This window comes from Heptranchias perlo, chromosome 1 (assembly GCF_035084215.1).
Source record: "Heptranchias perlo isolate sHepPer1 chromosome 1, sHepPer1.hap1, whole genome shotgun sequence".
Classification (NCBI taxonomy): Eukaryota; Metazoa; Chordata; class Chondrichthyes; order Hexanchiformes; family Hexanchidae; genus Heptranchias; species Heptranchias perlo.
This window is the reverse complement of record NC_090325.1, coordinates 113020409-113035643: the sequence shown is the minus strand read 5'-3', so window position 1 is coordinate 113035643 and position 15235 is coordinate 113020409. Positions and strand designations below refer to the sequence as shown.

At 44.0% G+C, this 15235-nt stretch overlaps 2 protein-coding genes across 2 annotated transcripts in view; one reads left to right on the top strand and one right to left on the bottom strand.

Annotated features, from left to right (window-relative positions):
* LOC137308558 (collagen alpha-1(XXV) chain-like) overlaps positions 1-2178 on the bottom strand; it is a 170493-nt gene extending 168315 nt beyond the window's left edge. The window contains exons 1-2 of the mRNA XM_067977368.1: positions 2137-2178; positions 1188-1304 (exon numbers count right to left, since the gene is read on the bottom strand). Coding sequence (XP_067833469.1) covers positions 1188-1304; positions 2137-2178 — 159 coding nt within the window. The remainder of the gene's footprint in view (positions 1-1187; positions 1305-2136) is intronic.
* Positions 2179-2400: 222 nt separating this feature from the next.
* On the top strand, positions 2401-14898 carry LOC137307251 (golgin subfamily A member 6-like protein 22). The gene is made up of 3 exons (XM_067976891.1): positions 2401-2533; positions 13515-13568; positions 13835-14898. Exons 1-3 carry the CDS (start codon positions 2401-2403, stop codon positions 14896-14898), a joined length of 1251 nt encoding a protein of 416 aa, XP_067832992.1.
* Positions 14899-15235: the final 337 nt, after the last annotated feature.

Genomic DNA, 15235 nt, shown 5'->3' with positions numbered 1-15235 from the left:
GCCCTGCCTGAGCGAGTCTGTGCCAGGGGTGTGCCCAGGTCATGGAAATAGTCCAGGGCAGGAAAATTATGGGCACCTTTCCCCTCACAGGGACAGTGAGCCTCAGTTTACTATACATATATGGATCTCTGTTTTCTCTAATTATTGATGAAAAATCAGTAGAAATATTAATCAATCTTATCTCTTTCAAATGCTAACTGACTGCTTTGCATTTCCTGTATTTTCTGGTTTTATTTCTATATAACCATGGCTACCCACTAGGCACGCTATAACTGGGGCATGACGTTAACAAATGCTGAGCTAAGACACAAGCTTTTATAACCAGATCCTCGGCAGCTGAAAATGCATGTGTGGTCCTGAGGGTTGGTGTCCAATAAATCTGCATCCAATAAAAGGTATCATCTTCCTCCTGTTCTGTGAATGTCTTTAATTATGGCATAATTGCTCATCTTCTGACATGTGGCATCACTGATCAGTCAAAGCCCTGGAACTGCTCCACTGACACAGATAACTAAAGAAAAACTTTGACAGTATGAGATAACTCATTGGTAAATAACTTCTCCAAAAAAGTGTAACCAATGTGTGATTAATGGCAGATTGAAATATAGAAGTTTTTTTAAAAGAGTAATCCAATTTGTTTTGAATAATTTGTGGTTTACACAAGTCAAATTCTTCTCAGTACGTTGCATATATAATTTGCATTATCTTATCGAGAAAGTGTTGCTAAAATTTTGTCCTAAAAATTTGCAATAACATTCATTTACTTCCCACAGTGGGCATCAGGCAGGATGGGCTCAACTGATGCATGAAGGGAGTGGGTGGGGTGAGGTGGGGGAGAGTAGCAGTGGTGGGTGGGATCAGCCAGCCAGAGTTGTGGACAAATATTGTAGATGAGCTATTTTATAGCACTGAACTCTCTCTTATATGTTTCTGAAGTCGGCTGGAAACTCCTGGGACCGCTTTCCATCTTTCGTTTTGCAATCTGGTTGGTCACTGTTAACCGTTTGACCGATATTACTACATGGTCACATGGTCAGCATGGATCAATGAAAAATGAAAGAGCCTCTACAATCTACATTCACAATTTTTTTTTACTCATAGTAGAAAACTTTAAAGGGTCGATTTTAATCCAGCACACCCAGTAGAAACTGGGAGGCCGGACAGTTTAAATCACCGCAGCAACTTACCCGCTGCAATCCCGCAGCCTTCCCACGGGTTGGAGTTTTCACCTGCTCTTTTGAGCTGGCGAGTGGGACACCCTCCAGAAGGCAGCGGAGTCCTTCTTTAAATATGCTGCTTGGGACCTAATTATGTTATCAGGGGTCGACTGCAATTTTAACCCGAGGCCTGCACGGTGAAGCTGTCTTGGCTTCCCCGCCAGGACAACCTGGCTGCAAACAGGAGTGGAGCCAGAAGAGGGTCAGAAAGTTAAGTTTAAATTTTATTTTGATTTCCTTGCGGACCAGGAGGGGCAGGAAACCTTTGGCCTCCACTGCCCCGGGCTGACCTTGCCTTCCCCCAACCGTAACGCCCACCCGACCCCCTCTCCTAACCACTTAGCTGACTGCCGGGAACTGTTCCTTCAGGTTCCCAATCGCCTCCTGCCACACGAAATTCCTCTTGCACCCACCGGCCAGCTAGCTCTTCTTGCTTCGGGCGGGAGTCTGATGTGGGTCGTGCAGATGAGGCCTGACAGTTAAAATTTCCCCAAGCTCACGCTGCGGAGTGCCAGACGTTTTCCCATTAGCCTCATCTCCTGGCCCCTCCCCACCACCCGCATGATCCCTGCCACAAGTTAAAATCCGGGCTTAATAAGTCATTCACTGAAAAAAAAAATCAACAATATATCTTCTTAATAGAAATGCTGCACTGTTCTTGGCTCAGTTCATCGGCACAGGAAGACCCTGACAACAGTGTTGGCACAATCAGGGCAAGGGTTGGTTCTGACAACAATGTAAAAGTGATTATGCCAATTGTACAATTGCTTTGCTGTTCCTTTCGCCCTCCCCCCTGCAGTGGCAGCAGGAACCCAAAGGCATAAACCGGTTTGTGGTTCATGAAGGTTAATACAGTGCAGTTTGAAGAAATTTCAGTGTCTATCTCAATAAATAAAATATTATAAGAACAGAAGAATACCTGGTCTGTTGGCTTATCAGACTTGCTCCTTTCACAGGCCATGTGCAATCCACTCTACCATGGACTCTGACCAATCCATTTCATTTCAAACAAAATTTCAGAACACCAATCTGATTTTATATTTTATGTCAACATCCTTGACTGCTTATAAACTTTCCTTGCTGTGGTATTTCAAAGCACTTTAGGAATCATTGTGTTCCACGCAGTGTTTGACACTGTGGGGGAGAACCTTGGTTTGGGCGTTGAATGGGCATGGGATCAGCGATGCACCCACCCGACGCTGCAATCAGGAAGCCCCAACCTGAAAGTGGTTCGGACCTCGTTAACATTTTGCCGGAGAGCTGTGGGCGCAAAACAGGTTTGCCCGCTGCAGCTCGCCAGTTTCCTGTGACAGCAGGTAAGGCCGGCCGGGGTGGGGGAACGCAGGGAGCAGATTCCAGGCGGGGAATGGAAAGCAAATGCTGGGTGGGGGGTGGGAGGGGGGGGTGGCGATGAGAACAGGCTGGCAGTCTATTGCCGGTTAGGCCATGCCTGGAGAATTGGGACTGGCATATACTGTGCATGCTCTGCCCATTTCTCTTTGAAAGTTGCAATCGGGCATAGATCCCCGCTGTGCACAACTAAACAGCCTCACGCCTGGTTTGAGCAGGTGTGCTGGGCACCCATTTAAAGGCATGCCTGAAACTTTATTCAGATGGGAAAATGGGTGCACAAGATTCCCACCAAACTTTCAACTCCTGGTCGGCCGTTTTTCAGACGAGAAACAGGCCACCAGCAGTTGAAAGTTTCTCCCTATATCTTCGTACTGATTGATTCTTCCAACCTTAAATCTTTTCCTCACCAGATATCCAACAAGGTGCTGACTGCCACAACACTGACCGCTAAAGCTGGGAGCCCGTTCCAAATATCCGTTGTCCTGTGGGGTAAAAACCCTAATCTCAGGTCTTTCCTCAGATTTTTAAAATTTTGCACTCATATCCTCTAGTACTGTGCTTGCAGCCCCAGTAAAATAACTTGGACAACTTCCAATTCCCAATATATGAAGTCACATTTATCGTGAGTTTCACTACAAACGATCCAGCAATATCTCGGAGGATTGGCTTTTGAGATCCACCACCACATGTGAAAACGAATATGAAATGTCAATGTGAACTTTCTGAATCTTAAATCTAACAGTGTGACCCAGTGCATCACATCACATTGCAGCAGGCCCAGAAGCTTCAATTTATTTATTTTTTAGTTGGGTTCTGAACATTTTGTATGACAGGTTTTATGGCCACAGCCTTTTAGCCAAAGGTGAGAAATGTGTGGTACAAAGAAAAGATGCTGTTGGCATGGTTTTTGGTATGAAACATAGACAGACTCATATGGTACACATTACTTCACATTCAACTGAGGGAAACCCAACAATATAGCAAGAAACTTGAACAGCTGGAAAAAGGGGCCTTGCAACTGCTGGAGATCATAAAACTCCAGGAGAGGGGGAAGTCCTTTCAAGATTTCTTTTCAGATGAAAACTAAGAATTTGCACTCTCTGCCATAGGTCTTTGGCTTATAAACCTGTCTACAAGAATTGTCCTATTGTGAAAAAGTTATTTTTATATTGCTTGTATTTTGAATGAGTCAAACTTGTAAAGAGCAAGCAATAAAGGCCATGAGTGACACTTTGGTGCTCAAAGGAAGTTGAAGGTGCTATGTATATAGTTAAAGTTGCCCGCAGGTCAGATCCCTTTAATGGTCACATGTTCCATATTTTTATTTCCAGCACCTGCCTTTGGCAATTTGGAATTTTAAAAAAAGTGGCCCCAAAATTTCACAGGGCCAATTATGCTGATTTTGCATCACTGAGCCAAGACTTGGGTACACCAATGCTCTGCAACCCTGCTCCCATCAAAGTTAATGGGATCAACTAAATTAAATATCCAATGGCAGTTCTGTAGCATAATTTCTGTGTTAAAAGGGGAATTCTGTGCTTGATATACTTGGAAATTAGAGTGCCATCCTCTAAAATGCCGAGTCTGGCTGAAAGTTGCAGTAACAGCAGGTTGCAGGAGCAGCAGTAACGTCCTTGGCTCTGAACCATCTCATTGCCCTTCACAAGTGACAGTGGACTCTACCTCTGAAAGCAGCGACCACAACAACTTCAGCAAAGGAGACCCTTGGCATTGATGCAAGTCCATCAGGATTGGTTGCAGATACAGGTGTGGGGCCCTTGTACCCCTGCAGCTCAGCAATTAGCTGTTCAGCCAGTCACCATTATTCCGCTTCCCAGTGATGGAGGCGGGGGGGGGGGCAGGGGGTAGTCGGGGGACACTTGGTATTACGGTACATCTACAACCAACTTTACAACACATAGGGGACAAAAGACAAAATATATTCCACTGGCACTGAACAATCGAATAAAATGTGTTCACTTTTAATATATCTTGCAATCTGACATTCTTTCACTGTGCAGAATGTAAAGCATCAGTTGTCCAAAGGGCAAATAAACCATGTGGATAATGCTACAAGTGAAACTTTAAATCTAAAATGTTGTGTGGCTTGTGTAGTTTGCAATAAGTTCTAGATACTTAGGACAGCTAAATCTCTTTATTCATGTGTGTATCTGAGAGAGAACACAAAAACAGGGATGGCAGAGAAAGGGCTCACTTAACAAGAGACACTCTGAAGGAATATATAATGAAAAGTCAATGTGCCTAATCCCCACATGACACTGACTCCTGAGATGTTCCTTGTGTAGAGGGGGAGGAGTAGCCTTAGTGATTAAGGATGAAATTATTTCAATGATAAGAGAGGATATAACGAGGTGAGCAGGCTGTGGAGACTTAATGGGTAGAATTAAGAAACAGAAAAGGATTTAAGACTGTAGTGGGAGTTGTGTATAGGCCCCCTGGTAGCAGCTGTGAAGTGGCAGAATGTATAAATGCAGAGATTAGGCAAGCATGTAGCAAAGACAGAGAGGTTTTAATGGGGGATTTTAACTTTCATATAGATTGGAATAAGCAGACGAGCTCATGTCAGAAAGGAGGCGAATTTCTTGAGTGTATTCAGGATAGCTTTCTGCAATAATATGTCCTTAAAACCAACAAGGGGGCAGGCCATATTAGATTTAACAATGGGTAATGAACCAGATTCAGTTAAAAGCCTAACAGTGCGTGAACATTTATCTAATAGCGATCATAATATGATCGAGTTCAACGTTGTGTTTGAAAGGGAGAAACCCGTATCAGCTGCTAAGATTCTAAATTTAGGTAAGGCCGACCTCAAAGGGATGACACAGAGACTGTCCACACTAAACTGGGCAAATCTGTTAATGGGTAAAACGACAGAAGATCAGTGGGAGGTGTTCAAAAAAGAATTTAACGTGAGGGGCAAGAGCTCTACTTGCTGAAAAAAAACAGCCATGGATGATGAAAGAGGTAAGGGACAACATAAAATGAAAAAGCATACAAAAATGCAAAGAATAGCACAGAACCTGGCAACTGGGAGAGATACAAAGAACTGCAAAGGGTGACAAAACAGATAGAAAGAGCTACAAAAAGGGAGTATGAAAAGAAACTTGCAAGGGATATCAAAATCAACACAAACATTTTTACAATTATATTAGGAAAAAGAGGGTGGTCAAGAGCAATGTGGGCCCCTTAAAAACTGATAACAGTGATATTGTAAACGAAAATAAGTAAATGGCGGACATGTTAAATAATTACTTTGCATCACTATTTACAGTAGAGGAAGAGGATAGCACTGCAAAGAAACTAATTTTGAATCAGGGACGAGGACTCACCATAAATAACGTAAGCAATTTAACCGAAATGAAGAAAATAATGGCACTAAAGAGTAACAAATCCCCAGGACCAGATGGTTTCCATCCCAGGGTTTTAAAGGAAGTAGGTGAGAACATTGCAGAAGCCCTAACTATAATCTTCCAAAGTTCTCTTGATTCAGGAACCATTTCTTTAGATTGGAAAATTGCACGTCACTCCACTATTTAAGAAAGAAGAGAGAAGGAAACCAGGGAATTATAGATCAGTTAGCCTAACATCTGTTGTTGGGAAATTACTGGAGTCTAGAATTAAGGATAGAGTGACTGAACACCTTGAAAATTTTCAGCTGATCAGAGAGAGCCAGCATGGATTTGTAAAGGGGTAGGTCATGCCTGACGAACCTGATTGAATTTTTTGAAGAGGTGACTAAAGTAGTGGACAGGGGAATGTCTATGGATGTTGTTTATGTGGACTTCCAGATGGCATTCAATAAAATTCCTCATAAGAGACTGTTAGTAAAAGCTGAAGCTCATGGAATTGAGGGCAAATTATTGACCTGGCCAGGAAATTGGCTGAGCGGCAGGAGACAGAGAGTAGGGATAATGGACAGGTACTCAAATTGGCAGGATGTGACTAGTGGTGTCCCACAGGGATCTGTTTTGGGGCCTCAACTATTCACTGTATTTATTAATGACTTAGATGATGGGATAGAGAGCCACTTGTCTAAGTTTGCCGATGACACAAAAATAGGCAGCATTGTAAGCAGTGTAGATGGAAGCATAAAATTACAGAGAGATATTAATAGATTAAGTGAATAGACTGTGGCAAATGGATTTCAATGTAGGGAAGTATGAGGGCACCCACTTTGGACAGTGGAGGTCCAAAGAGACTTAGGGGTCCATGTACAAAGATCATTAAAATGCCATGGACAGGTGCAGAAAATTATCAAAAAGGTTAATGGAATGCTGGTCTTTATATCTAGAGGACTAGAATATAATATAATACAAATGCAGGGATGTAATGATGGAACTGTATAAAACGCTGGTAAGGCCACAGCTGGAGTGTTGTGCACATTACAGGAAGGACGTAATTTCTCTGGAGAGAGTGCAGAGAAGATTTACAAGAATGTTGCCAGGGCTTGAAAATTGTAGCTACGAGGAGAGATTGGATAGGCTGGGGTTGTTTTCCTTGGAGCAGAGGAGGCTGAGGGGTGACTTGATTGAGGTGTACAAAATTATGAGGGGCCCAGATAGAGTAGACAAGAAGTACCTGTTTCCCCTAGCGGAGAGTTCAAGAACTAGAGGACATAGATTTAAGTGATTGGCGAAAGGATTAGAGGGGACATGAGGAAAAACATTTTTACTCAGAGGGTGGTGGGTGTATGGAATTTGCTGCCCGAATTGGTGGTAGAGGCAGGGACCCTCAACTCTTTTAAAAAGTACCTGGACCTGCACCTAAAGTGCTGTAAGCTGCAGGGCTATAGACCGGGTGCTGGAAGGTGGGATTAGAATGGGCACCTGGTTATTCTTTGAGCCGGCGCGGACATGATGGGCCAAACGGCCCCCTTCTGTGCTGTATCTTTTCTATGGTTCTATAATGGGGTTAGAAGTTATGCTACAGCTATAGAAAGCCCTGGTTAGACCACACCTGGAGTACTGTGTTCAGTTCTGGGCACCGCACGTTAGGAAGGATATATTGGCGTTGGAGGGAGTGCAGCGTAGATTTACTAGAATGATACTAAATTACGAGGAGAGAATACACAAAATAGGTTAGCATTCCCTGGAATTTAGTAGATTAAAGGGCGGTTTGATCGAAGTTTTTAAGATATTAAGGGGAACTGATAAGATAGATGGGGAGAAACTATTTCAGCTGGCTAGGGAGTCTAGGACTCGGGGATATGGCCTAAAAATTAGAGCCAGGACTGTCAGGACTGCAGTTAGGAAACACTTCTACATGCAAAGGGTGGTACCAATTTGGAACTCTCTTCCGCAAACAGCAGTTGATGCTAGCTCAATTGTTAATTTTAAATCTCCGATTGATAGATTTTTGTTAACTAAAGGTATTAATGGATATGGGGCTAAGGCGGGTATATGGAGTTAGGTCACAGATCTGCCATGATCACATTGAATGGCGGAACAGGCTCGAGGGGCTAAATGGCCTCCTCCTGTTCCTACGTTGCTGGAAGGTCTGAGTGGTAAAATTTGAGGGCTGTAGTGACATTTACTCTCACTGATAGTGCATTACAGCTGATTGATTGTTCCTTTAAGTCTTCATGGCCCAGTCATATTTTGCCTGGTAAGACTGAACCTCCTCATGCACTGCTCCTCCGCCATCCTCAGGTACGTGTTTCTGTTGTATTATACATGCTGCTTGGGGTAACACCTGCTGCAACTCATGAACTGCCTATGCCCTCTGTGCGTCAGTGCTGCTCTTTTCTTCTCCTTCTGCTCTATTGTGATAGACTAAGTTTTCAGTTTGCCTGTCGCTAAGGAATGCTCATTATTAATGACTTTTAAGAAGGCTTTAACAAGCAAAAATTAGACCTTTTTCTCACTTTTTGATAAACCTTTTTGTAGGAATACAAATGTTCAGATCAGCGCTAAACATCTGTTGGCATTTTCTCCCTACTTTACACCACCTTTTACTCGTGTCTAATTTTATGCCAAAAATAGTAGAGAGAGGAATGTTGGTTCTATGATGTCCTGTACCAGGCACTGCGCATATCAGTGTAGCCACTTCAGTACAGATTTTCCAATGTGGGTGCATCATGTACTAGTGCACTCTATAGGGTAAATCTTGTGAGGTCCCACACCACTGGGAGGGTCTTGCAGCCAATGTATATTGGATAATCATGAGCATGCTGCCTGTGATTTTCCAATATGCACTGACTGAGTATGAGGTCCCGCCAGCATTGGAGGGCCGCTACATATCATATCAGGCATTCTACATATCAGTGTAGATATTCCATCTCGCAGGGTGGATATATCACTTAGTCAATACATCATCGCAAATATTCCAGTGCATGTACATAATGTACCAGTCCAAGCACACCACATACCAGAATAGATACTCCAATGAAAATAAAATTATATATGGTGTAGATATCCCAATAGAGGTACCCCAGTTTCATGTACTAATGCAGATACCCCAATGCAGGTATATCACATGTGAGTGCAGAATGATTTGACCTCTTCCTCTCCAAAGCAGATTGCTTTTCTTCCCCTGCACAGTAAAAGCACTCTGCTTGCTCCAGCCCCATGCTCCGAAGATACACCTGCAGTACTGCATTCAGAAGCAGGCTTAAAATTCAGCTTGTTTTGGATAATTTATGCAAAAACACTGTAAGACTATGAGATGCCACATAACTTGGAACACTGAAGCACAATGATCTGTACGGGTCCAAGGGGAAGATTTTTCTATTTATAGCAAACAGAGGGAATCTTCAAAGAACCCCACACGCCCACACACGTTTACAATGGACCCCTCCCTCACACGTTTACAATGGACCCCTCCCTCACACGTTTACAATGGACCCCTCCCTCACACATTTACATTGGATCCCTCCCTCACACATTTACATTGGACCCCTCCCTCACACATTTACATTGGAACCCTCCCTCACACATTTACATTGGATCCCTCCCTCACACATTTACATTGGACCCCTCCCTCACACATTTACATTGGACCCCTCCCTCACACATTTACATTGGACCCCTCCCTCACACATTTACAATGGACCCCTCCCTCACACATTTACATTGGACCCCTCCCTCACACATTTACATTGGATCCCTCCCTCACACATTTACATTGGACCCCTCCCTCACACATTTACAATGGACCCCTCCCTCACACATTTACATTGGACCCCTCCCTCACACATTTACATTGGATCCCTCCCTCACACATTTACATTGGACCCCTCCCTCACACATTTACATTGGATCCCTCCCTCACACATTTACATTGGATCCCTCCCTCACACGTTTACATTGGATCCCTCCCTCACACATTTACATTGGACCCCTCCCTCACACATTTACATTGGACCCCTTCCTCACACATTTACATTGGATCCCTCCCTCACACATTTACATTGGATCCCTCCCTCACACATTTACATTGGACCCCTTCCTCACACATTTACATTGGATCCCTCCCTCACACATTTACATTGGATCCCTCCCTCACACATTTACATTGGACCCCTTCCTCACACATTTACATTGGACCCCTTCCTCACACATTTACATAGGATCCCTCCCTCACACATTTACATTGGACCCCTCCCTCACACATTTACATTGGATCCCTCCCTCACACATTTACATAGGATCCCTCCCTCACACATTTACATTGGACCCCTCATGCCCACACATATTTACATTGGACCCCTCATGCCCACACATATTTACATTGGACCCCTCCCCCACACATTTACATTGGAACCCCCTCCTCCACACACACCACATTTACATTGTTCTTTTAATGTCTTAAAACTTCTCACAGTGCTTTACAATTGGCAGTCAGGTCTCAGCAGAAGTAGGATGCAAATTAGGGAAGATGGCTAAGGGTGGTAATGAAGAAGTGAGCTTTTAAGGAGGTTTTGAAGGTGGGGAGAGTTTAGGAATGGAGTTCCAGAGTGTGGGGGCAAGATGGCTGTAGGCCCTACCATTGCCCGGAGAGTGGAAGGATGATACAAAGGGTGAGGGCCAGGCTGGAGGAGGTTGCAGCAGCAGGGAGGACAGAGGCCTTGGTGGGATTTGAAGATAAGGATGAGGATTTTCAAATTTATTAACACAGGGACAGGGAACCAATAGCAATCAGCAAGAATAAGAGAATGGAACTTTTGTGCAGGATAGGTTGTGGATGGTGGAAGTTCTTGATGAGTAGGAGTTTATGTAGAGTGCAGTTCGCGAGACCATATAAATACATAGAAATAACAACACGGAAGAAGGCCATTCGGCCCAACTATGTCGGCATTTACCCTCCATGCAAGAAAACAGTTCAAATCACATTTACCCACCCTGTTGCCATATTCCTTCATCCCTTTTTCCTTCATCCACCGATCCAATCTAATCTTGAATGTTGACATAGTTTCTGCCTCAACCACTAACCCTGGAAGTGAATACCACAGTCTCACAACTCTGTGTAAAGATGTTTCTCCTGTCCTCTGTTCTACAACTCTTACATTTAATCTACGATTAATTGCCTGTCATTTTTAACCCCTCATCTACTCAAAACAGTCAGCCTCTATCTAACCTGTCCCAGCAAGGAAGTCATTCGAAAGATAGTCTAGGGTGACAAAAGAATGGTGAAAGTTTCTCCAGGAGTGGCTGTGGGGTCGTGATGATGTTTCGGAGGTGGAAGCAGGCAATAATGGTGATGGACTGAATGTTGGGTTTGAAGCTCAGCTCGGGGTCAAGCAGGACACCAAGGTTGTGCAATTAAAAAAGACGACTTTAAGAAAACTGGTAAATAATTAATGTGTCCTGTATTTAAACAAAACATCTACTGACTTGTCACCTGATCAATTGAAATCCTGGATGATTAAAAGCACAAACAAAATGGAAGAGTTAAATCATGGGATCACTAGCGGTTGGGAAATATGTAGACTTGGAGGAGAGTTTTAGGCTCTTAGTAGGTGATTTATGTCAACAGTAAAATATATGCCTTTGGGACTTTTTAAGCAGCAAAGTAAAAGAAACACTGCAGGAGACATGGACCCATAAAAGACAGTAATTGAAACAATATGGCAAGAAACTACCGGTAGCTGTCTGGCTATAGAGTGCAATGCAAGTTACTGGACCATAGACATAGAGCATGACAACAGGAGAGCACAGTGTGACTATTCAATGTAAAATAATGCATCTGTTAGATATCATATTTCTTTGAACAAATTATTTTACGTCTTTGTGATAATATTCATGGTTAAAAAGTGATATTCCATATGTGCATCAAAGTAACATGTGGTTTCTAAATAAGGCTGAATACACAGACAGCCACTGCTTGATTATGAATATAGGAAATCGACCTGAAACTGAGAAGTTCTTGAGAAAGATTACCATCGTTTTAGAGGTGCATTATAATAATTACACCGAAAAAGTGCAACATATTAACTCTTTGAGTCCTGAAGGACCCTTTCCAGCTTTTTAAAGTGTGCACATCTTCTTTTATAACATCCACAAAATTGATTTCCTATATATTTCTCGCTGTGGAATATGAATGCTCCAAGTATCACTGTGAATCAAAATGATAAGCTAGTGCCCAGGACAAGAGAAAAAGAGAGTTATGTTGCTGAAGCAGAGTCCATAAATTCTTTGAAAATGGAATCAATTGCTTGAAAAAGAAGAATATTAAAGGGTATAGGAAGCAAGCAAGAAAATGATTTTTTTTATTCGTTCATGGGATGTGGGCGTCGCTGGCAAGGCCAGCATTTATTGCCCATCCCTAATTGCCCTTGAGAAGGTGGTGATGAGCCGCCTTCTTGAACCACTGCAGTCCGTGTGGTGAAGGTTCTCCCACAGTGCTGTTAGGAAGGGAGTTCCAGGATTTTGACCCAGTGACGATGAAGGAACGGTGATATATTTCCAAGTCGGGATGGTGTGTGACTTGGAGGGGAACGTGCAGGTGGTGGTGTTCCCATGTGCCTGCTGCCCTTGTCCTTCTAGGTGGTAGAGGTCGCGGGTTTGGGAGGTGCTGTCGAAGAAGCCTTGGCGAGTTGCTGCAGTGCATCCTGTGGATGGTACACACTGCAGCCACTGTGCGCCGGTGGTGAAGGGAGTGAATGTTTAGGGTGGTGGATGGGGTGCCAATCAAGCGGGCTGCTTTGTCCTGGATGATGTCGAGCTTCTTGAGTGTTGTTGGAACTGCACTCATCCAGGCAAGTGGAGAGTATTCCATCAGACTCTTGACTTGTGCCTTGTGGATGGTGGAAAGGCTTTGGGGAGTCAGGAGGTGAGTCACTTGCTGCAGAATACCCAGCCTCTGACCTGCTCTTGTAACCACAGTATTTATATAGCTGGTCCAGTTCAGCTTCTGGTAAATGGTGACCCCCAGGATCTTGATGGTGGGGGATTCGGCGATGGTAATGCCGTTGAATGTCAAGGGGAGGTGGTTAGACTCTCTCTTGTTGGAGATGGTCATTGCCTGGCAGTTGTCTGGCACGAATGTTACTTGCCACTTATCAGCCCAAGCCTGGATGTGTCCAGGTCTTGCAGCATGCGGGCACGGACTGCTTCATTCTCTGAGGTGTTGCGAATGGAACTGAACACTGTGCAATCATCAGCAAACATCCCCATTTCTGATCTTACGATGGAGAGAAGGTCACTGATGAAGCAGCTGAAGATTGTTGGGCCTAGGACACTGCCCTGAGGAACTCCTGCAGCAATGTCCTGGGGCTGAGATGATTGGCCTCCAACAACCACTACCATCTTTCTTTGTGCTAGGTATTACTCCAGCCACCGGAGAGTTTTCTCCCTGATTCCCATTGACTTCAATTTTACTCGGGCTCCTTGGTGCCACACTCGGTCAAATGCTGCCTTGATGTCAAGGGCAGTCACTCTCACCTCACCTCTGGAATTCAGCTCCTTTGTCCATGTTTGGACCAAGGCTGTAACGAGATCTGGAGCCGCGTGGTCCTGGTGGAACCCAAACTGAGCATCGGTGAGCAGGTTATTGGCGAGTAAGTGCCGCTTGATAGCACTGTCGATGACAACTTCCATCACTTTGCTGATGATTGAGAGTAGACTGATGGAGCGGTAATTGGCCGGATTGGATTTGTCCTGTTTTTTGTGGACAGAACATACCTGGGCAATTCTCCACATTATCGGGTAGACGACGTAGCTCAGGTAGGGAAAAACACTGGCACAGACTTGATGGGCCGAAGGTTTCAGTGTTGTAACATTTTATGATCAGCATATGAGAAAAAGAGAAACCATGGAAAAGGAAAGAGGAATCGAGACAGAGAAAAGAGAAATTGGGACAGAGAAAAGAGAAATTGGGACAGAGAAAAGAGAAATCGGGACAGAGGAAAGAGAAAACAGGGCAGAGGAAAGAGAAATTGGGACAGAGGAAAGAGAAATCGGGACAGAGGAAAGAGAAATCGGGACAGAGGAAAGAGAAAACAGGGCAGAGGAAAGAGAAATCAGGACAGAGGAAAGAGAAATCGGGACAGAGGAAAGAGAAATCGGGACAGAGGAAAGAGAAATCGGGACAGAGGATAGAGAAATCCCGACAGAGAAAAGATGAATCAGGACAGAGGAAAGAGAAATCGGGACAGAGGAAAGAGAAATCGGGACAGAGGAAAGAGAAATCGGGACAGAGGAAAGAGACATCAGGACAGAGGAAAGAGAAATCGGGACAGAGGAAAGAGAAATCGGGACAGAGGAAAGAGAAATCGGGACAGAGGAAAGAGACATCAGGACAGAGGAAAGAGAAATCGGGACAGAGGAAAGAGAAATCGGGACAGAGGAAAGAGAAATCGGGACAGAGGAAAGAGAAATCGGGACAGAGGAAAGAGAAATGGGGACAGAGGAAAGAGAAATGGGGACAGAGGAAAGAGAAATGGGGACAGAGGAAAGAGAAATGGGGACAGAGGAAAGAGAAATTGGGACAGAGGAAAGAGAAATTGGGACAGAGGAAAGAGAAAAGGGGACAGAGGAAAGAGAAATTGGGACAGAGGAAAGAGAAATTGGGACAGAGGAAAGAGAAATTGGGACAGAGGAAGGAGAAATCGGGACAGAGGAAAGAGAAATCGGGACAGAGGAAAGAGAAATTGGGACAGAGGAAAGAGAAATTGGGACAGAGGATAGAGAAATCGGGACAGAGGAAAGAGAAATCGGGACAGAGGAAAGAGAAATTGGGACAGAGGAAAGAGCAATTGGGACAGAGGATAGAGAAATCGGGACAGAGGAAAGAGAAATCGGGACAGAGGAAAGAGAAATTGGGACAGAGGAAAGAGAAATCGGGACAGAGGAAAGAGAAATCAGGATAGAGGAAAGAGAAATCCCGACAAAGAAAAGAGGAATCAGGACAGAGGAAAATGAAATAAGGACATAAGAAAGTTGGTTGGGGGCAAATGAATGTGAGATTAGGGCTGGAATGGAAGTTAGATAAAGATGAGAAGAAATTAAATTGAGGCCTGGGAGAGAAAAATTAATTCTGAGAAATGAGGAAGCAAAATCAGAACAGGAGGAAACAAGATCAGACATGTGGCAGTGACATCAGGGACAGGGTATGTGAGATCAATGAAAGCAAGATCAGGACCGATGGAGGGGTGGAAGGAAATTGTGGAAGTAGATTTTGATAGGGCTTTGAAACTGAATTTTTAG